This window comes from Mastomys coucha, unplaced genomic scaffold (genome assembly GCF_008632895.1).
Source record: "Mastomys coucha isolate ucsf_1 unplaced genomic scaffold, UCSF_Mcou_1 pScaffold15, whole genome shotgun sequence".
Lineage (NCBI taxonomy): Eukaryota > Metazoa > Chordata > Mammalia > Rodentia > Muridae > Mastomys > Mastomys coucha.
The window spans coordinates 32,076,419-32,100,976 of NW_022196897.1; the positions used below are offsets into that span (position 1 = coordinate 32,076,419).

The 24,558-nt window shown below is 37.7% G+C and overlaps 1 protein-coding gene across 3 annotated transcripts in view; it reads right to left on the reverse strand.

Moving 5' to 3' along the window:
• Gtdc1 (glycosyltransferase like domain containing 1) overlaps positions 1–24,558 on the reverse strand; it is a 95,329-nt gene that overhangs the window by 13,361 nt on the left and 57,410 nt on the right. For all 3 annotated transcript variants that reach the window (XM_031370154.1, XM_031370155.1, XM_031370156.1), the window contains one exon: positions 13,097–13,206. In XM_031370154.1, coding sequence (XP_031226014.1) covers positions 13,097–13,206 — 110 coding nt within the window. The remainder of the gene's footprint in view (positions 1–13,096; positions 13,207–24,558) is intronic.

Sequence of the window (24,558 nt, forward strand, 5' to 3'; positions counted from 1 at the left end):
TTTGATTTTTCATCTTCATACTTTAAAAGTCATTAAAATGAACAGCGTTTCTTCTCTTGGATTAGTTTGCTTGTATAAAGCAAACTAATCCAAGAGAAGAAACGCTGTTCATTTTATTTAATTACTTAAATAACATAATTTTTTTTGGTGAGATTTATTTGCATAATAATTTTGGAAAGCCCAGGTCAGTTTAAGCATGTATAATACTATCCCTACTATGTGTATTATGCTATGCTATGTATGTTGTCTTTTACAACTGGAACCAAAGGCTGTGAAATCAATTTTGACTAGAGGAAAAGAAACGACACAGAACAGAAAACATCAATCACACGGGGTCAAATGGAACAGGAATATATATGCATTGTGTCCTGAAACCTGTTTCAGTTATACACATTCCTATACTCATGAGCACACAAAGCCACAGTGTAAATTTGTATCTCAGTGTGCATTATGGTGAGAAGTTTGCAAGCACTGTAGTCTAGGATGTTTGGGTCATATAACATTCTTAAAACACTGTTTCTGGAGGAGCCCAGCTACATTGCAAGGGAAATGACAATTCCTTGTCCACTCAAAGCAGGCCAGTGGGATCCTTGAGAGGCTAGGAAAGGGACTGAAGTGAGTCTTGGATGGCAGGACGAGGTGGAGTCTACGTGGTGATGGGAGCTACTGTCAGAGCACGCTGCTGTGTCCAGGCCGCAGTCCAGTGTCTGTAAGGATGGACGGAGGCTACGAAGGCATAGTGATCTCCCTTACCCATCACTTTACTTCTACAAGTTTCAATTAATTATACATTATCAACTAAGGTCCGCACATTTTAAACTTCAAATTCTAAAAATAAGTGTTAAACTGTGTATCATTCTGCACTGAAAGCGGCATGGTCAAAGTCATACTGCTGTGTTGTGTTTGTCTACAAGCTATCCTTGCTTCACTCTGTCCCCAGGGTGTAAGGGACCCACCTGTGGGTCACTCAGAAGTTGATCTGCTGCTTTGGTTGTCAGATGGACTATAGTGCTATTTATACTTGCATTCAAATAATCTTTACTTTACTTAATAATGGTTCATAGTGAAATAGGATGCTGGTGATCTGGATATGCCAATGCCAAAATAGCAGTGTGAGGAAAAGTTAAGAAATTTTAACAAGGAAAGGAAAAAAAATGTTTTGTGTGGTATTCTATCCATGAAATTGTGAAGCAGAGAAAATTCATAGTAGTTTTGCTGTTAAAACCCAAACTACAAAAGTTATAGCCATACTGTATTAACTGGTTAGTTAAATTGTAGTATGTATGTATGTATGTATGTATGTATGTATGTATGTATATCTATCTATCTATCTATGTGCAAGCAGGTTTTGATACTGTCCTCCTTTCAAGATCTTGGAAGGTATTTACTACAGATAAGGGGACACTTTAGTGTCTGGGAAGAATGGATGAATGAATCTGTATTTGATTGATAAAGACAGCAGAAAAATATACACAAGAAAGAATAGCATCTTTCAAAGGTTTAAATCAGATATGGCATTGTGGGTGAGCTCACTGAAGTGATGGATAGAGGAACAAATGGATTCGGTGAGGAAGAAGTCTCCTCTGGTACCTAGAAGTAAGAGAAAAATGACAGGCAGTGATGGGATCAAATCACAGAGGAAGGTATCTGGAATAGTTGTGCCTGGTTTATACCAGTGGCTTTCAATTACTTGGTGGGGAACAGGGATAGACAATAGAATAATATGGAATGTTTTGAAAAAGTATCATTATGATTTTAATTTTTTTCTAATAAAACTTGGTAAAATGTTTTCAGGTGGCAATATGAACCTCATTTGAAGTTGAAAAGCCCTGGTTGGTAAACAAAGTACCAACTCCTTCTGAAGAACTGATGTTGTAGATGAGTAAAATGGAGCAGGAATGGGAGACCCAGCTAACGAGTGGCAGAACCAGAACTCAACAGCTAACCTTTCCAGCTCCTGGTCCTGTTCATTTCATGGCAGCAAAGAGCAGATGCCCTTCCCTTGCAACTAAACCAACATAGGCCAAGGGAAACTGCTGGAAAAGCTTACTATGTGGATCCATATATACACTCCTTACTGTGCTGTTTTCTGTCAGACTCCAGTTCTGACAGAGGCACAACAGGAAACAGGCTGAGACACATAGGCCTTCTTCTGGTCTCAGTGTGGAGAAAATATTATTGTGACCACATCAGGATCCAAATCATGACATATGATTACAATGATTATAATATACAAATGCAGGAACTCACAGTGACCACATGTAACCAAAGCACTGGGTGGGTTATATTCTCATCTCTCCTGTCTACAGAGATGTTCTTTTCTCTTCCATTTCAGTACATCTACGCCATGGCTGCCATTACAGGCTTTCAGTTAGGTCTATTTCTACATTCCTATTTGTCAATGAATGCCTTGGTTTTCTTTTCCATTCATTAAGTGATTTCCATGTATCTTTCTCAAATGTACATTTCCCACAAACTTTGAGACCATTTTATGAAAATGAAAGAACATTTTTTTTTTTCTCAGTGATGTTAACACAGTTATGACTTCTGAGAACAATTTCTTGATAGATGTTTTGGGAGTTGTATTCCGGAACATATTATCATCATGGTCTTCCCCCTGGTAGGATGGAAAATGATCTTGTCTTGAGACTCACTCTCAATCTTCTGGCTCTAGTAGAAATTATACATATCCCGCTCAGAGGAGCTGCAGGAGTAGAAGATCATAAGCCAAGGCACGGCACGCCTGGGAGTGACCCCAGCAGCAACACAGACTCTCTTGGGATACCGCACTGAGAAATTAGAGTGCGTTGCTACAGTACTTGCAGTGTAGATGTCTTCAGCATTTGGAAGGAAAAGGTGGATAGAATTAACAGAGCTTTTCTGAGAAAGGAGATGTTCAGCCACTGCTAGGACCTTCACCCTCATCAAGTGGGGGTTGAAATACAAAGTGTCCCAACTGCTCTGTGTAAGTCATCCTGAATTGGTACTATACCCCAGAAACTGCCTTCTGGGGGAGCTCTGTCATGGCCTCATCCCAGCAGCCAGACGTCAAATGACCCTAGTGCAGTGTGACATGAGGTTGACAAGTGAAGGAATGAGTATGGATAGCAATACGGAGGTGAAGAGGACAGGGAGGTGAAGAGACTTCACTGGATTTGGGATTTTGTCAGGGGAAGAAAGGGTATGTGTGTCCATGGGGGAATGAGTAGAGGAATTTAAGCAGTGAATTACAAAAGACAAGGAGGTGAATAAAGGAACAGATGCATTCGGAAGATGACAAAGAATGGGAATTCATAAGATGCAATGGGAATTCATAAGTCCATAGGGTAGGACTGTGAGGAAGCTCCCTTGATATAAAGGAACTGAAGTTCACCCTACAGAAGAAAATCTGCAAGATATATAGTTACTACTATTGCAGTACTACAAGTCTGTTCTTGGGTGGTGGGGGTTTAAGAAGAATATTGATATTCGGTGGGTAAAATAAGCATACAAATGCCCAGAGCCTGGGAGAGTACTGTGAGTCTTTTGCAGAAGTCAAGGTTTCAGAAAACAGGAGCAAGACTGCCAGCCAGAAGCAGGAGGTGAGGTGTGGGTGAGGGATGAACAGGACCTCAGTGTTCTACCAGCAATGGGATGGCAGAGAAGGGAATGAGGCTAAAAAAGTTGGTTATCTGTCCCTCTAACTTGGAATCTACTGAATGGAATATGCGATGTGAAATTACCAAGAAAAATAGAAGTATACTAATTTCCAGGGCTCAGGAAAATTATTTATACTTGTGATCATCCTGAATGTAGATGTTACCTCACAAGCTGGCTGGTACTGGTCATGATACATGTTTCCTTTCATTGCTTCGGTGACTATAACTGCTTACTCATAAATCCTACGCATTCACATTTATTTTATTAGTGGTAAAATTATGGGTTTCCCATTAAGTTTTGATGTAGTGTTTATCTCTTGTCATATTATTTCCTCTACTGTTTTTCAGCTACCTGACATTGGGCCAGCTACTTAGCTGAAGCCTCAGTATGTAAGAAAGAAGTCGGACCTCCTGAGGGCTGTTGGGATAGATTGAGATGGTGGCATAATGACTAGCCTAGTGTGGTAGAAGGGAAGGTCAGGGAGTCACTATGCCTTCACCTTCATCTCTATAACATATTTACCCCATGTGTTTCATTTGTTATGTGTTCATATAAACTCATGTAAATGTTGAAGCCCAAATACCTAGAACAGATAATGTATACATTCTTTTACTATTTTTATTTCATGGAAGTTATTGCTTTATTAACCAGCTTCTCATCTTTAATAAGAAAAAGACCCATTGGATTTTACACTGGAATCAGTAGATTATTAGGTTGTTACCCTGCCTGTCAGGTATGACGTATATAGACATAGTAGTTTGTTTTTTAAACTCTACTTTTGCCTACTTTTCTAGTCTCATGTTTGTGAATCTGTACTGCACTCTTTAAAAGAGTGCAGTACAGATTCAGTTTTGAGTCTTACAGGACAGGTTCTCCATCATAATTTCTCTGTACCTGGTAGCTCTGATGTTCATCTCTTTCATTTATTTACTTTGTAGAAGAATCATAGCAACTGTGGGAGGACATAAAGAATAATACCCTAATTGGACTCTGGTAAGGTTTTAAATTGTCTTAAGCTATACCACCATTTCTGCTATGAAAAATATACATGGCAATGATTTTTTTCCAGTCAGGAAAAAATTCATTTTCATTTCTTTAATCTTCTTTATTTTTTGCCATGGTGATTTGTCATCTTCATTTTTACCATAAGATAGGCAATAAATTCCACTCAATTTGGGTTACAGATTTCTGGGAAACAGACTTTCTCCAACTTCTTTCAGGGAGCCACATGAGGGCAGTTCCATGTGCTGAGATTTTCATTTATACCTGTGTATCTAAGTGGAGTTCATAAGTCATCTTCACTATCCTTAGGGATTTCAATAGAACAGATTGCCTTAAAAGGTTGTTCATAAGCAACAGACCCCAAATTATGAAAAAGTTATAAAAAGGCATGCTATAATAAAATATAAACATATAAACTTTTTTTCCTTTCAAATTAAATATGAGATCCTAGAGTAAATTTTCTTCATTTGATAGTCACAATACGTTAATGAACAGAAGAGGCAGCTGGTAAACAACTTCATATAAATGGAATAAACAGTAACTAAAAACATACTCAGAAAAAGGACTGGCTTAAGAAATCATATGTTCTTGACACAGTGGAGTTCATTCAGTCTTGTCTTACTAGTCGAATTTATTTCATACCACATATGACATTATGATTCAATATTAATCTTGATTAATAGATTATTTTGTATTGGACTTGATTTGCAGAAAAATGTAGAAACTTTACGTTAATGTGGTTTATTTGTGTATCTTGAACCCTCCTGGTACTGGTTCTTTGGAATAGTCACACTGCTGAAGATGAGACAGTAGCTGGAAGCTGAGAGAAAGAGGAGGTGGAAGAGGGGGAGACTGCCACATGATTATCAAGTATTTTACTCCAGAGCTAAGAACCAGGACCATGACAAGATCACAGTAGTAACCACTGCCAGGCCAGATGCTACTCAGCAGCTTTCCACACACCACTCTTGACCTAAATAACAGGGGAACCAGAATGGCTTCTGTCTGCCAAAACCATGTTTCAGGTTTTCGGTTTTCTTCAGACCTTTTTGGCTGCCTGAATGTCTCAGCTAAAACTCCTTTGAAGCAAGAGTACCATATCTGTAATAAGGAAGAAGAATCTTACATAAGGTCTTGGCTGCTTACACAAAAGAATATTTTGTTTAGAATTACCATTTGTGGGAAATTATGAAGTATACAAACACATTCCATTGACTTGATATTTAAAACATTTACTAAAATTAAAAAAAAAATCATCTCAAGGGCTAACAATGTGACCTTGTCATGAGAACTGGCCAACACTCAAACATGTGCATTGAAGAGCTCCTAGGCTGCTTAGTTCCTTTTATATACAAAACTAGATGCAGATGGTTTATAAAGCAAAATGACCTTTTAATTGTCTGAATAAGAATGAACTTTTGAGATACAGCACACTCAATGTCTTCTTTGTATCCAAAAAGTATTTCAGAAACTCATTCTATACACAAACAAGTATATAGAAGTCCCCGAGACTTATAATAAAATTTGCATAGCACTTTAGCACTTTCCCTCAAATTACCTACTCCTATGGAAATCTTCATAAAAATTCATTGAAATAGAAGTAGGTGGTTTTATTGTTTTTCCTTTCCCATGTCCTTTTTTATTGCACAGTTGAATTAGCCGATGTTCATCTGGAAAACTACAGAATCCAACTCTAACCTATTTTGATGATTTAAATTTCTGTAATCATACCTTCTCCACCTTGGTGCTGCTGGTATTTTATTACATTGGATATGCTTATGCTATTGGGCTGAGCTGTGTTTTGTAGTATGTTTGGCAGAATAACTAGTGTCCTATTTGGCAGGAGCTCACTCCCAGCCCAACAGTTATGACAATAAAATGTGTGTGCACATTGCCAGATGTCCCCATGGAAGGAGGGAAATCATATCAGGTTGATAGTCTCTATAAGCTTTGTAAAATGCCGAAACACCTAGAACTTACCCTATTTCATAGACCACTTCTACTTCATAGAGGTTCCCTCTTAAAGGATATGAACTACCAGATCTATCTTTAGAAACTAGCAGGTTGTTCCTAAGTAGAAGGCTGCAGCCAATGCCCACACATTTGTAATCTCTTTATTAACTGGGTTAGACTTATGCAGATGGAGACAGAAACATGGAGAGGCATGGCTTTCTCTCTGAGGAACTACAGATCATGGTGTACATTACTGAGTTCTCGTGGCCCACTGTTGAGTTTATAAAATTATTTCTGTTTTCTGGCTATTGATAGATAGGAGGGCTGGCTTTTCTTATGATTGGGCAGTGCCTTGATGTTTTGGCCAACAAATAGAGTAGAGCCTGTGCTATTTATAAGCCAGTGCAGTTCCTTGGTGACATAGGTATAGAGGAATTTTAATCTAGCAACATGGCTGCTCTGACAAGGGATCATATCCAAAGATCTAGGTCTGTGTGATCCAGCTGGAATGCAGACATGCCACACACCTTTATCCCCTGGCTGGAATACAGACATGCCCTTAGTACACACCATTAAGATAAAATTGGTTTGTAGAAGAAAGCAGCCATGTTTGTCCCTCATGTCTAATTGAGGGATAGATAAAGTGATGAATGAGAGAAAGATTTGACAGGATATATCAGAGATAGGATATACTAACTCTTACCACCACAGCACAGGAAAGAGAAGCTATAGGAGCAGCACAGGGAAAGAGGGTGAATCAGTTGGGAGTCAGTATAGTAGAGCTAGTTCCCTTGTCAGTTTGTGGCAGTTGAGTTAGTGAGTTTATGCAGCTCATGAGGCTGCTGAAACGAGAGAATAAAAGGGAGACAAAATATTAGAACAAATTGCCAGAGTTAGTTTGAGGCCAAGCAGAGCAATTCAGTGAGAAGCCGAGAGAAGCCAGATTGAATCAGTCAGCTTAGAGAGGAGTTTCAGCTAAAACAGCTGAGTTGAACCAGCCATCCAGAGTTCAGAAAGGGCTAGAAAAGGTGAGCTTATTCAGCTTTAAGTCTCCATGACAACAATTATATCAGGTAAAGAAAACTTACTTTTATACATGGGGAGTGAGTTTTAATTCTTCAGGTAACAGGTAATGCTTTGGATGACAGTTATTGTATTTTTACCAGGTAGGGTCCTCACTACCTGACATTACATGAGCAATGTACTACACTCATCTGCATAAATATATGGTGTGAACAAGAAATTCATTTTGTGTTTTAAGCCACTGCAATTTTAAGAGTTTATGTTCCTTAGTGTAGCCTAGGTTATTCTAATTTAAGAGCTGAGAGTTGAGAAGAACATTAAAACTTACATTAAATTAAGGTCATTTCTATTGAAACATAAAATATAATACAAAATCACTTAGAACTTGTTCTACTTGATGTTACTGTATATTGAAAAGACATCTTTTTTTCATCCCTTAATTCTTTAGGATTTTGTTTCAAAGTACATTTCTGTAAGACCAATAAGATATTGAAACTGTACTGCTTTGGTTTGATAGTCCCATTCCTTCATTTGAGTAATACATAGAGAACATTGATGCCAAATATTATGTGGGATATTTTTTTGAGTACTTTTATTGGATATTTTGTTTATTTACATTTCAAATGATATCCCCTTTCCAAGTTCCCCTTACTCACCACCCCTGGAAAATCCCTATCCTATCCCCGCTTCCCCTGCTTCTATGAGGGTGTCCCCCATCTACCCATCCACCCACCCACTCACTCTCTCCTGCCTCCCTGCCCTGGTACTCCCCTACACTGGGGCATTGAGCCTTCATGGGACCAAGGGCCTATCAGACTCCCACTGATGCCCAATAAGGCCATCCTCTGCTACATATGTGGCTGGAGCCATGAGTCTCTCCATGTGTACTCCTTGGTTGGTGGTTTAGTCCCTGGGAACTCTGAGGGGGAAGATCTGGTTGGTTGATATTGTTGTTCTTCCTATGTGGCTGCAAAACCCTTCAGCTCCTTCAGTCCTTTTTCTAAATCCTCTGTTGGGGACCTTGTGCTCAGTCCAATGGTTGGCTGAGAGCATTTGCCTCTGTACTTGTCAGGCTCTGGCAGAGCCTCTCAGTAGACAGCTGTATCAGGCTCCTTTCAGCAAGCACTTCTTGGCATCCACAATAGTGTCTGGGTTTGGTGACTGTATATGGGATGGATTCCCAGGTGGGGCAGTCTCTGGATGGCTAGCCTTAAATGCATAATCATTCAAACAACAAATGGACTCAGCTGTTGCATTATATAGACAGTTACTTATATACATAATATTACATGCACATACATAACAATAATAATATAAAAAGAAAGGTCCTGCATGTAAGAAGGAGTTAGGGTTCTCTGTATATATTGAATATTAGCCCTCTATCAGATGTAGGATTGGTAAAGATCTTTTCCCCATCAGTTGGTTGCTTTTTTGTCCTATTGACAGTGTCCTTTGCCTTACAGAAGCTTTGCAATTTTATGAGGTCCCACTTGTCGACTCTTGATCTTAGAGCATAAGCCATTGGTTTTCTCTTCAGGAAATTTTCCCCTGTGTCCATGTGTTCGAGGTTCTTCCCCACTTTCTCTCCCATTAGTTTCAGTGTATCTGGTTTTAGGTAGAAGTCCTTGATCCACTTGGACTGAAGTTTTGAACAGGGAGTTAAGAATAGATCAATTTGCATTCTTCTCCATGCTGACTTGCAGTTGAACCAGCACCATTTGTTGAAAATGCTGTCTTTTTTCAATTGGATAGCTTTTAGCTCCATTGTCAAAGATCAAGTGACCATAGGTGTGTGGGTTCATTTCTGGGTTTTCAATTCTATTCCATTGATCTTCCTGCCTGTCTTGTGGGATATTTTTAATACTTCATATTTGATTTAACAATTTTTTTTGTAATGATGATACTTTAATACCTAAGAGGTGAAAAGTTATTTAGGACATAATTTTGAAAGTTTTTTTTAAAAAGTAGCTTTCTGTTTACAAAAGGATTATCAAAGACCATGGAACTGATTCATAGGAGTGATCAGAATTTTCTACAATCATACCTTCTTTTTTTTTTACCTACAAAATGCAGAGATATCTTTGGATTGCCATGGAGAACACATACTAAGCATTGGCCTTGGAGACTGCACAGTTTGTGTCATGGATTTTTATAAAATAACTTCTCTGTGATCTTACTTTTTTCATAAATAGCCAATCCAGCACTGCCTGATTTGCATGGTATATTGTGAAGACTAAGTCAAGCAATGGAGGAAGGGCAGAGAACAGTGCCAGGCACATGCTCTTTGGCCAGGAAATGTTCAATCTAGCTTTGAAAGCAGTGTTCCAGGAAGTGATCAATAAAGCCCCAAACCATATTCAATCATCCTGGTATGACTTGCAGTGCCTAGTACAAAGGAGATAATTAAAACAGGTGTGTTTACAACTGTAGAATGCTAAGTGATGGGGATGCTGACATGTTCTACTCCTGGCCTGGCCATTCCCATGCCTACACTGTCCAGTGTACATGGGGGGGGGATTGCATAAGTCACCAACTATCGTTGTGCTTTTTCCTCTTTTGTTTGTTTTGTGACAAAACAAACAAACAAGAACAGAAAAAATTATGAGTTACAGGGTTATAAAACATAATGAGCCTTCTTAATTTTGTGACATTTTCCAAGAAAATGATCTTTATAAAATGATTTTTTGCTTAAAAATGTTTGAAAATCAACAGTAATGAAACCACACAAAATCATACTATAGTCTTAAAATTTTCAAGAGAAATTTAGTATTGATAATAGTATCTTGTTGGCACAAGTGTGTTCAGTTAGCACTGTTACTTTCTCCTATGTGCCCTGTGGACAGATAAAGGGAATAGGGGTTTGGAAATATGGTCTCTCTGTGTAACCCAGGCTGATTTATAATTTGAGATCCTTTTCCCTCAACCATCTGAGTACTGGGATTACAAGTGTTCAGGACCTAGCTGTTACAAAATCAAGTTGGAGAAAAACCACCTTATGTTCCTATAGCATATAAATTGTCTTTCTTGGCTTTGTAATCCATCTGAATGTTACATGGATGAGAAAAGACTGGGTTGTAGTAACCACCACACAAGTATTTGTTAAATAAACTAGAGGAATAGCAAGAATGACACAAGTTATGTAGAATGGCTTGTTAGGAAGCCTGTGGAATAAAGCCTACATGGCCATTAAAAGATACAACCTGGAAAACAACAGAACAATATTCACTCCTTTAGTATTTCTGATTTCCTCATATGCAAGCTGAAGCATGGTGGCCATGAAGCATTGATTCCCACCGGAAATGACTCATGGATGGGTGGTTGAGACATAAAGCAGGCCAATGCGGGAGTCGAAGTAAAGGAACATGTACATAGAAAATATGATAGTCTTTCTTTTAGGTTCCACAGTACTCTGGAAGTACAGTACTACATCCCAGTTGTCTGGTAGGGAGAGACAGTCTTGTTCATGTATATTCTCTTACACAGCTCAGTAAGGGTGTGCTCACTAAAAGCCTAAGTGAACAGTAAAATAGTACATGATCTTACTGAACACTAAATGCTTAGACCCACAACTGTTCCACATCTCAATATTCTACAATGCTTCATCATTTAATGGCAATGTGTTAGATATGAATAGTACCCAAGGATAGGCTACTTTTAAGTATAAGTCTAGCTTGCTTCACAGAGGTGGCTAAACATATATTGTAGTGATGTTGGCTTAGAAACCCCTTAGGCATTTCTTCTACCTTCTGTCAGTCCATCCACAAACATCACTAATCTCTCTGCCACTGCTGCAGAATCACTCTGGGGTCACCAACAAGGACTTTCATACTGATTCTGCCTCATTATGCCTCATTTACTTTAGTGATCAACATTCTCTGTACCTTGACACTACCTTGTTTGTATAAGGCAATGTGAACTTACCAAGGTCGGCATGCAGAATCCCCTCATAGCACTCCCATTAGCAATTCCATAGCATTTCTCATTGGAAGTTGCTTCCTTTAAGTACAGTTTCTAAAATGTTTCCTTAGGTGTGCTTTTCCAGTCTTGGAACAATTTAATCAATCTTTTATTTCTGGCTACTAGAATAGCGTTGGCTCTTAATATACTAATTCATTGATAACCCTCTAAGCTCCTTGTGTCATTACTCATACATAACTGTATTAGTTTGGTCCCTTCTGTATTTACACATGAACCTCTCTCCTTAACTCAAGGACATCCTCCAACCCAAGAACCCAACCTCCTGGTTGGGAGGGGGCATCTATACCTTTACTCACTTATTTAGTGTTTACTGATTTCCAGCACACCATTGGTCAATATTTCCAGTGATAGAAATGACCAAGACAGGGACAGTCTCTAGCCTTATGTAACCTACATTCTAAAGTCTACTAATTTTGTGCATGCAGTGACTGGTGAAAAATACTATGAGGCACCATGAAGAAAAGCAATGTGCTAGGAGAACATAGGCAAGCTTCATGAAAGTGCTTCAGAGCTAAGACTGAGAGAATCAAACAGAAGGCAACAGGCAGACGAGGTCCACAGAAGCTTGCTGCTACCTAAGAGGACCAGAGAAAGGTCTTGTGTACACAATACAGAAGGGAGAGGGCAAGCCATGAGATGAGGCCACTGAGGACAGGCTGGCTGCATGCAGTTCCTGGCACTTAGCCAAACTCAGAAAGCACTGTCTAAAGGAGTGTGCAGTGCAGGAAGTCTTTCAGTGACAAACCACACCGTAGCAAGAAACTGCTCAACCATACTATGTTTGAACCTTTCTTGCTGCTTGGGCCAATACCCAGGCTGTTCAAACCAACCAACCAAGCAACCACCCACCCACCAACCAAGCAACTACTAACCAACAAACAAATATGAATGGTTGTCATTTTCTGACCTCCAACATGGCAGGTTAGGATACAAGGTAAAGGAAATGAACCTGGAAAGGCATTGTGTTGTGTAAAGAATGAGAGGATCTGCTGCTTGCAACCTCCACATTAACTTTTGTTCAGTTCAACACAAAGGCACAGACCAATGAGCACACTGATATGGGCTAAGGCCCAACCACACCTTAAATTAGATATCCAAATGCTTTATGCAGGGCACCTCACACATGGTAATGTACTTGGCCCATTACTAACATGAGCAGGATGCAAACCAGTGACCCCAGAGGTAAGAGGTTGTACATCTAATTATAAACTTCCACTTTCTGTAAGTGTTAAGATGCCCACAGCAATATATTTTGTTTACAGAAAAATACATTGTATAAACCATATTTGATAAAAGAGATGACTATTCTCAACTTAAATCAAAGAATGCTTACTGAAGTCTTTTTTTAATTGAATCTGAGTTTAATGTCATATAATCATGGTTAACAGTGCTCAGCTTTACTATTCTAACAAAGAAGAAATTAATACTTAAGTTAGAGTGCTCATGTCTTTATATAAAAACAACAAAAATACATACACATTAGAAAATTCAAAACTGGTACCTGGTATATCTGTAAAAGTTTCTCCCAGGACAGAGACATAGAAATTGAGCCTTAACTCTTTTAGATGCATTAATACCTTTAAAAACGTCTCTGGATCTTTGTCATGCTCCCTGTAAATAAAGAGAAGATGTACTTAGTATTACCTTGGGGTACATGTTAAGAAAAATGTTTTGTTTATATGGTGCCAGCTCCCATCAAGGTCTTGTGATGGTGCAGGAAGCCCCTGAATTCAAAGGCTTTTCTTACCTCTCTGAACTATAACACCTATAGATATGCTCTGAGTATGAAACACAGTTCCATAGATATGTTAGGGATCTTATTGGAGGAAAAGTCTGTCTTCTTTTTGTATTATGTATAAATGGAAAATTTGCCAATTCTTGTATGAATTATATAAGTGAGAAAAGGTATACATATAGAAATATAGTATTTTTTCATCCAAATAGTTAAATTTCCACTTAGCAAGATTTATTTTTTTAAAGGAAAAGAAACTAATCTTCAAAGGGTCATTACTTGCTCATCACCACGAAGGGGCAGGGAGCATGCCTTGCCTTTCTCAGGAATGAACGAACGCATTCCTCCCATAGGCGCCTAGCAGCATTATGATGACCAGGAACACACAATTTAAAAGGAGACTATAGCCCTTTGCACCAATCTCTCATTTTCAATAACTCAGTGGAGAATTATAACACAATAAAAGGGATGAACAGGCTTGAATCTATGTATATTAAAAATTGACTCAGAGAGTGAGTGCTAGTCAACATGTAAAGGAATCAGAAAAAAAATACTTTCATTTAGCACAGGCATGAAAAAAAATCAAATGTTTTGGCTTGTTCAGCTTGTCAGTATTTTCTGATGTCAGAATGAAAGGTTAAAAGACACTAAAATTAAAGAAAAATATCCTTCAACAAATCCTATTTAAATGGAATATAAGTTTTAACATTTTAAGGTGTGAATATTTCAGTATTTCTTGCATTTAATTACACTGCTTTAAATTATCTTATTCAGACAGATGTAGACCAGATGTCTTTAAATTATTTGTTTTTTATTTATAATTCAGAAATTTCATTTTTCATTATAGAAAAGTTATATAGCAGTAACTGAATTTCTCATTTACTAATTATATAAAATAAATCTGTAAAATTATTAAACTGCTATATGAAATATGAAAATTACAACATTCAGGGAACCTCATGAAAAATGACATCTGTACCCCTTAATGTGTTAATTCACAATTAAGTCAATATTTTCAGTATCATGAATTGAAACAAATGCATCTTCTAATTAACATTTTAAAACAGCATTTATAATCTTATGAAACTCTAAGATTTTATAAAATTAGAGTTCTCAAACAATTTGTTTCAAGTGCTATGCCTCGCAGTTTGATTTACTTCAAATAATAAAGGATGCAAAGACAGAATGCTTATTGCTTTTTAAGATGATGGGTATTATACACATGTACCATGGGGAAGTGTTTCGATGTTTTTCATCTATCCTACTGCAGTGGGCAAAAACAAAGACTCCAAACAGCTTGAGAGGAAAGAGTATACTGTATGCTGTTTCCAACCGTACCCATCAAATAACTGCCGCCTTATCTGTAAGATGCTTTTCTAGTCTGAGTCTCTTGGAGATAATTAGATGAATGGGATGAAAAACATGGAACATAATATAGCTTTAAGAGAGCAACACTGGAGGGAAATCTATCCACTTAGATCTAAATTCTCCATTTGTAGCTCTAGAAAAGTGGATATGGATCCTGGGTATATCATGCATTCTAAATATTGGCACATGTATGTGTGTGTGTGTGTGTGCTTGTATGCATGTGTGGTATGTGCATGGTAACATAAAAATAGACGTAGTTTTGAAGTGGGATGAAACTTAACTAGGTAAAGAGCATAGTTCCTAAAAGATTCCAGTATTTTTAAAACAGTAGGGTTTAAGAATGCCTATTTTTATCACTTCTAACAAAGTAAATGCACTACAACTTACCACATACTTTAGATACTTTTTCTAGGTAGACAAAAGTTTTAATATTCAATAGTAATTTGTATAAGAACACAAAAATTATTGGTTTGATTCCCCTTTTATTTTGTTTAAATCACAATATACAGCTGACTATAAGGTATTTACTTGTCTAAAGTTATCCCTCATAAATAGGTAAATTTTATACTCAAGTAGACTCAGGAATTAAACACAGAGATGGAATTATTTTGGGAATCATGGCGTAAAAATTCTAAGTGCTTTTGAAAACAGATACCAAAAACCAAGCAACCAAGCAAGCAACCAACCAACCAACCAAGCAAACAAACAAAAACAAAACAAAAAAAAAACCCCAAAACCAACACAAAAACAAAAATAAAAAAAAAATTAAAAAACTCCAAAAAAGCCCAACCCCCCAAAAAAACCCTCCAAAACAACCCCTCCACCAGCACACACACACACACACACACACACACACACACACACACACACACACAATGATTAAGTGATTACTAGAGATCAAGAGCAGCAAGCAGGCTTCTCTGGCTGGTGAAGAGATGTCTAGTTATGCCATGGGGCAGCTTCAGTCTTGCCCTGCAGTCCTTTTAGACAGTGCCCCAGACAACAGGTGGTGGAAGTAGGCTAGATGTCTGCATGGGGCCACTACTATGGTGTCAAGAGTACAGGAAAGGTGAGCTGGAACAAAATCGCTTCCTGAAATATGAGGGTAGGAAAGAGCAACACTTCTTAAGGCATTCTTTATCATATGTGCTATACTGTATTTTATGTATACATTCATAGATTACACTATAGCTATAGTCTTACTAATTGGTTTATGTTGCTCAAAGCTCAAAATAATCAGTATACTGGATAGTTTTATGTAAATTTGATACAAGCTAAAATCATCTGAAAGGAGGGAGACTGTATAAGATCAGGATGTAGGCTGTCCTGAAAGGCATTTTCTTTTATTTTTTTATTAGATATTTTCTTTATTTCCATGTCACATGATTTCTCCTTTCCCAGTTTCCTCTCCCCCCCCCCAAAAAAAAAAACCCAACAGGAAGAAAAGCATTTTTTAATTGGTGATTAATGGAGGAGGGCCCAGCTCATTGTGGGAGGTGCCAACTTCTTTCCCTAAGAAAGCAGGTAGAGCAAAGCATGGGGAGCAAGCGGATAAGCAGCACTCCTCCAAGATTCTGGTCAGCTCCTGCCTCTAGGTTCTTGCCCTGTTTGTCCTACCCTGACTTCCTTTGATGATAAACAACAATACTGTAGTGTAAGCCAATTAAACCCATTCCTCGAATTGCTTTTTGGTTATGGTATTTGGTCATGGTCATGGTAGCAATGGAAACCCTGAGTAAGACAATTAGTTTACCTGAATTTCTTTTTAAATATTTTTCTTTGTTGGTGAAATGGGAAATTGCCCAACACTGAACTTTTAAAGAGTTTCACATATACTGACCATACCCTATGACAAGGCGTGAGCGATCATGGAACAGTAGAGCCAACTACTTTGTCATGCAAGGGATGAGCTCTTGACATCCACTGGGACATGTAGTGCCCATGATATTAATGAACCCATTTACCAGAACATGATACTAGTCCTAAAATACTTTCAAAGAAATCTAAATATGAAATTCTCCAACATGAGGTTGCAACAGCAAGTATTGCATGGACAGTGATGGGTTTAATGATGGCACATCAGCTATCAGGATGGAGCACACTTTTAGCAACAAACCTAAGTCTCTAGATTACATTTGTGTTTGCATGTTTCTGGTGGGAAATGAGAAACAGTCTTTAGAAGGCAATTTGCTATTGGTCACAATAAGCCTTAATGTATGTACCATTTTTACTTCAATAACTATAATTTATGAAAGTCAGCCTTAAATGATACACACAGACATTCTGCTACAATGTATTCACAACAGCATTACTTATAATAACAATTTTGTAGGAATATAAGGTGGTGAGAATTAAATATATTTTGATACACACGATACAATTCTTAGCAGTCACCAAAAATAATGTTGCATATATATGATTCTGGACATGGAAAAAAATTCAGTATTAAGTATTCAATAGTCAGTACTTTTGAACTGTTAGGTTTGTTTTGGCCTCTTTTCTATTTTGTTTTTAAATAATCTTTGTATAAATGATTTAAAGACGTTTGCTAATATTCTACCACAACTCTGTGTTCACGGGCTTTCTACTTAACTTGAACATTTTTGGCACCTAGATGTTTGATTTCATTTTTTCCTCTGGGCCTCTAAGTTTGACGAATGCCAGTCAAGCAAGCTTACTTTAACAAACAAGGCATTTCAGTCAATGTGCCAGGGCCCAGGATTCCCAATCATACCCACCCTACTGTCTAGGTAAGGACAAAACATTCTGTTAGGGAATTCATTCCTCCACACCCTCACTGTGGCAGAAGAGACCAGCAGGGAAATATTTCAGGCTTCCTGGAAGCAAAAGATACGGCAAGAACAGCTTTTATTCCCAAATATTATTCAGAACATTTGAAAAGCATAAAATGTTTCCATGTGTTTTTTCTTCCTATATCTGTCTCTCTCTGTTGCCTTTCCCATTTTGTTTCTGAGAGCTAAATTTCTTCTTATTCCTCACTTAGCACTCATTCAGTAAATATTTATTGAAGATTTCTAAGTTCTCCAAACTTGTCACTTATACTGTTACCATTTCCGATTTTCCCACATAACTGTGTATATACTGAGCAGTCTCTTTGATCTAGCTTCTGCCTGGCTTGGGGGAAACTGGCTCTTCCCAGGAGCATACTACTCTGTACCCGGAGCTCTGTGGGAAGGGTAGACGACACCTGCTTTGTTCACTGTGTACCAAGTGCCGAGCTGAGCACTGGGGGCCATTATTTGTGTTTGTTGATATCTAGGTCCTTTCTGGGCAAACAGATTCCTTGTTTACTCCCTTGGAGTGGGTGAAGACCAGTTCCTGTCAATGGACTGCAAGCTGACTGACACATGTCAACTTCAGATAAACATATCTGACAGTAGTTCTAGAAAGCTTAGTAAACTTTGCAGAGATTGTATGTTAACATAATTAGGTTCAGGTTGTCACATGGGACTTGTCTCATGCACTGGCATACAAAGGTAAGAGGACATTTTTGTGTCTAAACTCTTGAACACTACTAAGGGGATAGTGAAGTTCACTATTGTAGCATAATCTAGTTTAACTCAATCTGAGCATCATCTGTGACAAAGTCAGCTGCTCTATAAATGCTCCACATTCCTACTAAGCACGTGATCATAATCTTACTTAAGCTTCTCAACGAAGTAACCATGAAATAGCCATTCCAGCATTAAAGATCATATAGAAAATGTACATCAGAATTTACACACCATCTCTAGTCATACTTTTTCTTTTGTTCATCTTTGACTTTGCATCTTTCTTCTTTCATAAACTGAGAGGAGGAAGAAAGCTTGTATCTTCAGCCCATAGTTCCCATATCATTAAGCATCAGGCATTCCTTAGCTTCTGCTACTTTTGGGGCACAAACTCATTGGAGAAGACAATATGGAGAAGCAATACATAATCAATTCTCCAATGAGACAGTTTCAAACATCTTTACCTTCCTGAGGCTTTGCTAAACTATCTCTATTTCATTACAAAGTCAACCTCACAGGACATGAGCCTGTAATTTTAACACTTGGGAGGCTAAGGCAGGAGAATCTCATGTTAGAGGAAGGCCTAGGCTAAATACTGAGATCCTGTTTCAACAAGACAAGACAATCTCTCCATTAAAAATCAATCAGCCAACAAAACAACTAATTAATCAACTAACTGAAACCTCAAAACATTTCACACTTCCAAATTCAGTGATGTGCTTCTTATTCAAACACAGGCTTCTATTTGCCTCCTAAGCTGGTTGCCACTGCTGGCTGGTCTGATACACTTTCTAAGACATGTACTTTTTACTTACTCTGCTTGATGTCAACAAGCAGTGTGCCTTCCCCTCAGTATGTGCAGCTTTTGCTTAAGGATGATTTAGCCACTTCACTACTGACCAATTTCCTCATTTCATTTCTTTTGTTCCTTCTTGCTTCTGCAATCTCAATTTCTCTCTTTCTTCCTTCCTTCCTCTCCCTGTTCCCCATTTCTTCTGTCTTTTGCTATGTAGACCTTTCAGTAATAGCTGTTTCTTTAACACTCTCCCCCCTTTTTATTTTTTTCAAGTCCTTCCACATTGGTAATTGGAGGCTAGTCATAATGCATTTTGCTTTCAGAGAATGAAAGGCAGTGCAGAGAGAAGTGGCTTTGTCACTGATGGCCAGCAGGTCTCTCCAAAGCCAGAACGGAACCACATTCTGTTGACTACTATCCCACTCAGTTTCTTTGATCAACTTTTTTTATTCTACACAGAAGAAATACTTATTCTTTTGCTTTGGTTTATTTCACTTAACAAAATGATCTCTAGGTTTGATATAAATGACAGAATTTCATTCTTTTTCTGGCTGAAGAATATTCTACTGTATACATGTACTTCATTTTCCTCATACATTCCTCATACTGTGTTAGTAGACAGACATAGGCCAATTCCACATACTGCCAGCTATGAATAGTGCTGTAATAAATAAAGAAGGGAGGACATGTGCCTCTGACATACTGGTTTTTTTTTTCCTTTAAAAGTCAACTAGTAGTATGGCAAATGGTTTACAGCAAGTTCTGCTTTTAATTTTGTTGTTCTGTTTTAAGATAGAGTCTTGTCACAGCATAGCTGGCCTTGAACTGCTTATTCTAGGCTGGCCTCAAAATCCTGACTGTCTTGGTTTAGTCTCCCAAGGGCAGGGATTACAAGTATGTTACTATGCCTGGAATTGTTTTTCTTTTATATTATTTCTTTTATTGTTTTAGAATATAATTGTAACATTTCCCTCTCCCCTTTCCTTCCTTTGAAGCTTCCCATATACTCTTCTTTGCTCTCTTGCAAGTTTATTGCCTCTTTTTCTATTAGTAGTTCTTACAAATATATTCATAAATACATAAGTACAATATGTTCAGTATATATAATGCTACTTGTATGTGTTTTTAGAGCTGATATCCTATATACATCATTTCTGTAATTTAACTTGCATCCCTACTGACAGTGTTCAGCACTACTCTTTCTAAACACCCTTGACAACACTTGTTAACACATTGTCCTTTGATACTAGGTAATTTTAGAATTTTAATCAATTTATTGCCTCTCTACTTTGTACCCCGAAGCTATTCAAGATGCTAAGTTGTTTCATGTTCATTGCTTCAAATAGGTATGGACCAGGGAGAAATGTTGCCAGTCTCTATAGTAGACACCTCTTGGTTGTTCACAAGCCAAACCTCTTGTAATGCCAAGTCCTATAGCAGGCAGAAGCATATACAACATGATTATAGCACTCTGTGTTGCTTCAGCTCTGGCAAAGGGATAATGGCCAAAATAATTACAGAGCTGAAAGTCCAGGTTAATGCCTGGGAAAAAAGAAGAACAACAGTGTGGAAGGGTAGACATAAAGAGACAGAGATAGACACACAATCTTAATATATGTCTCTAAGGAATACTACTAGAGATGTGTAGAGAAAATTTAATCCAGCAGTGTGGCTGTTCTACAAGAGATCACATGCAAAGACCTTCTAGGTCTGTGTGATCCAGCTGGAATAAAGACATGGCACACACCTTTAATTTCTCTGGCTGGAATACATTCCTTTAGTATACACTTTTAACTCCAAACAATGACTAATCGAGGGGAAGACAAAGTGACAAATAAGAGTTAGATTTGACAGCATGAATCAGAAATAGGATATGTCCAACTCTCATGAGAACAGACAGGAAAGAGAGGCAACTTAAGAGCACCTTAGGAAGAATGCACTTCAGTGGAGTTCAGGTAATGCAGCTGAGTTCTGTTGAGTGGAATTGAGTACAGTGAAGTACAGTTGGGTGAGTGTAGAGGCAGTTGAAGCCAGAAGATAAGAAGCCAGAAGACTAGAACAAATTGTTACAGCTAGTTTGAGGTCAAGCAAAGCAATTCAATGAGAAGCTGAGAGAAGCCAGATTGAATCAGTCAGCTTGGAGAGAAGTTTGAACCAGAAAAGCCGAGTTGCATCAGCCAGAGTTCAGAAAGAGCTACAAAGGGTGAGCTTATTCAACAGTTAGCCTCTGAGATGAATCAAAGTTAGCATCTGGTGAATCAAAGATACTTTTGTCAGGGTTTGACAAGCTGTACTTATAAGTCAATACATGATCTCAATGAATGTCAGGGGAAGGATCACAAAGCTATTTGTATAGTGTACATGAGTAGTACTCTGACTTGTGACTAGTAAATGGAAGCTAGAGTCCTGGGCTATATGAGACATCTATTAACACATTGAAATATGCCATCAGAAAGAAACTCAAAAAATAAAATTTGAATTCATAGATATCAGAGTTTCATGCTATTTGTATATTCATATTCTTATTTGTCTTTTCAGTAACAAAGAGGTCCTGTCTTACTATTTCAATGTACTATTTCTAAGTGACTCTTACCAGGTCAGCTTATCTCACAGTGGCAGCTGCATCCCTCTACTGACCTGGGTTTCTCTGAGCCTGTTTCCTGGATGAGAGTGCTTTCTAGTCTCCAGGTTTCTCTTGTTTGCTATGTGTTCTTCTATCAGATACTTTTGCCAACTGAAAAGACCTCCAAATCCCCTGTTGTCACTAAAGTCTAGCACCCTTGTCTGTGTTACATCTTCCTGCTCTTTCCATCTAACTGAACTATCCTCAATATTTTTCCCCATTAGGTCTCTAATGATTTCCTTGACAAGTTCCCTACTGCTAGAAGCTTGTCTACTCCCAGACTTTCTTTTATTTCATGTATGTTACATAAGTAATTTTTGTATAGCTGTTTGACTTGTTAGTTAGCTCTTTCTCTACAATATGGTCAGGAAGCTCAAGGACAAACATCTTACAACAAACTGGTAGGTCACAAGTGTCAATAACTATATCAGTCTTCCCCCCTGGAGGGTATTACTTCAGCAGTCATCATCCCATGCTGTTCCATTACAATACCACAAGTATGGCTACTTCCTTAGAGCTGGAAGGCTCTACACAATAAAATTTTCGACTCCCCAGTTTATTACTAATCTTGTCATGTTTTGTCAAATGTAGTGACCAATCAATTAAATTTCCTTTTGGATTTAAACATTATTTTGCTGTAAACTACATGCAGGGAATATGTTTACAACTGGCTAGTAATACAAAGAATTAATACTACAGTGTCTATCCCTTCCAGTTAGATATTTCTTCCATGATCTAATCTAAGAAATTCTTTGACTGTCTTTGAGAATTCGTTTTTTTCCTCTTAAAAGAAATAAGATGATTTCCTGTTTTGCCCTGGCTTCCTGGCTTAAAGTCAGTATGCATAGTAACTAAGTAATTCTCAACAGAGATGATGGTGCTGAAAATATACAATGACAGGAACAAACAAATGACCTAAAAGCTTATTGTATGGTCTCAAAAGTGAGAGAGGTCCATTCCATAGGAGCCTGAATTAGTGATTTAGGGATTGACTGAATTTAACCAGCATCAACAGGAAGAAAACAGACTAAACAATACAAGTGAATTTAAAGTCTTAGAGGGTAAGATGAGAGGATAAGATATGTGAGCCAACATAATAAGATCCTATTATTTTTATATCTGTATGAACATCTGTAATTAAATTTTCAATAAAAGAAAAGTGCATACTCATTGTAACAAAGCAGAAATATTTCAGAGATACATGTTTCCCTTTCCTGGTCCCTCTGTACAGGAGTTTTTAATACCAGTAGCTGCTTAGTAGTTAGCTCCAGACCCCTTCCTGTGCATACTCAAACATGCTTATATAAAGGCATTTAATATCTACCCTTCCAATGTTATGAGATTATGTCCATTATTCTGCATGCTGCATTTTACTGTCTATACTAACACATAAAGCATATCATATGTAAAAATGATTATATATAACATTTTAACTTTTCATTAGATAATTCTAATATTCGACATTAAATTGCTTCTAGTTTTTAAATGTTCCAAGCAATAATGAAAGTGACACCTATTTATTATACTCAAGGTTCACTTTCCCCAAATTATACATTTTCTTCTACTCTACAAATGTGCAGCTACAAAAATTTTCATCAGAGACACTCTGGTCTCTTGCACCATACTTGTCTACCTGTGGGACTTACTTTCTTGTAAGGTTATATTCTCCTATATTGTGAGTTCCTTAAGAGTACAGGTCGAAGGAATGTTATCATTATGTTATCATCCACTGTCTAGCACAGTACTTTGTACATTATCTTGAAAGACTGTAGAGTGAATTGACTCCAACTCTAGATTGATTCTCTGTAAGTCGAATCTTTTCACCCCTTCTCTACTACAGTAAATGTTTTAGTGCTTCTAGAGCCAGATTCTCTGTACAATCTACATTTAGCTTTCCCAAGAACAGTTAGAATCCTTAAAACTAAACTAACACACACACACACACACACACACACACACACACACACACACACACACAGACAGACTCCTTAAAACCCATCACACTGAACTAATGATTAATCTTGCCTCTGGAATCAGCATGTCACTTACCCAATATAGTCTAGGCCATAAGAAAATTGACAACCAATCTTACTGGTCAGTTTATTAATAACTAGGCTATCTTTTTTTTTTTTCAGGAAATTTAAAGCCTGCTTGCTCATCTCCATATTTACACTAAATGTTAATCTCTGTACCTTAAGGACACAGAGTTTCAGACTTACTCTCTCTCTTTCCTCATTTCACGCTATGATCTCTTGCCTACAGTTTTCACACATAGAATAGACATTTCTGTTGTCTTCATCATCCTTGTCCACTGCTTCTGCCACTGACTTTGACTTTATGGTTTCTTATATTTATCCTGAGAAATTCCCTCTTGCTCTGACTCTTGCACTAACAAGGATTTACTACAGATGTTTTCATAAATGTGTCCTTTTATGCTGCCTGCTATTTGTCTGTATGCAGTGTTCCTGTAATGGTTTGAAATTCCCACATATATAAACACCATACGTTGTTAGGCACTTCAAATAGAGTTTCAAATGAGCAGATGAGTGATGGCTGCACCCTGGTTGACTGCACTAGCTGTGTATATATTTTTAATTGTTTGGAAAGACTAGTCTACCAAAAAACAGGAAGGATCATGGTTTTGCTTTTGTTTTACTTTAAATAGACAATTAAAGTTGATTTGGAATTATTACATGCTTCTTGACAAATTGATTTCACCTCTTAATAACACATTTTCATATTCAGCTGTGAACATTTTATAATGATTACAAAAGACAAGGTCTTCAGTTATATGGGGAAGAATCTTGTTTTTTGTTTGTTTGGTTGGTTTTTGCTTGTTTGTTTGTTTTTTGGTTTTTCGAGACAGGGTTTCTCTGTATAGCCCTGGCTGCCTTGGAACTCTGTAGACCAGGCTGGCCTTGAACTCAGAAAT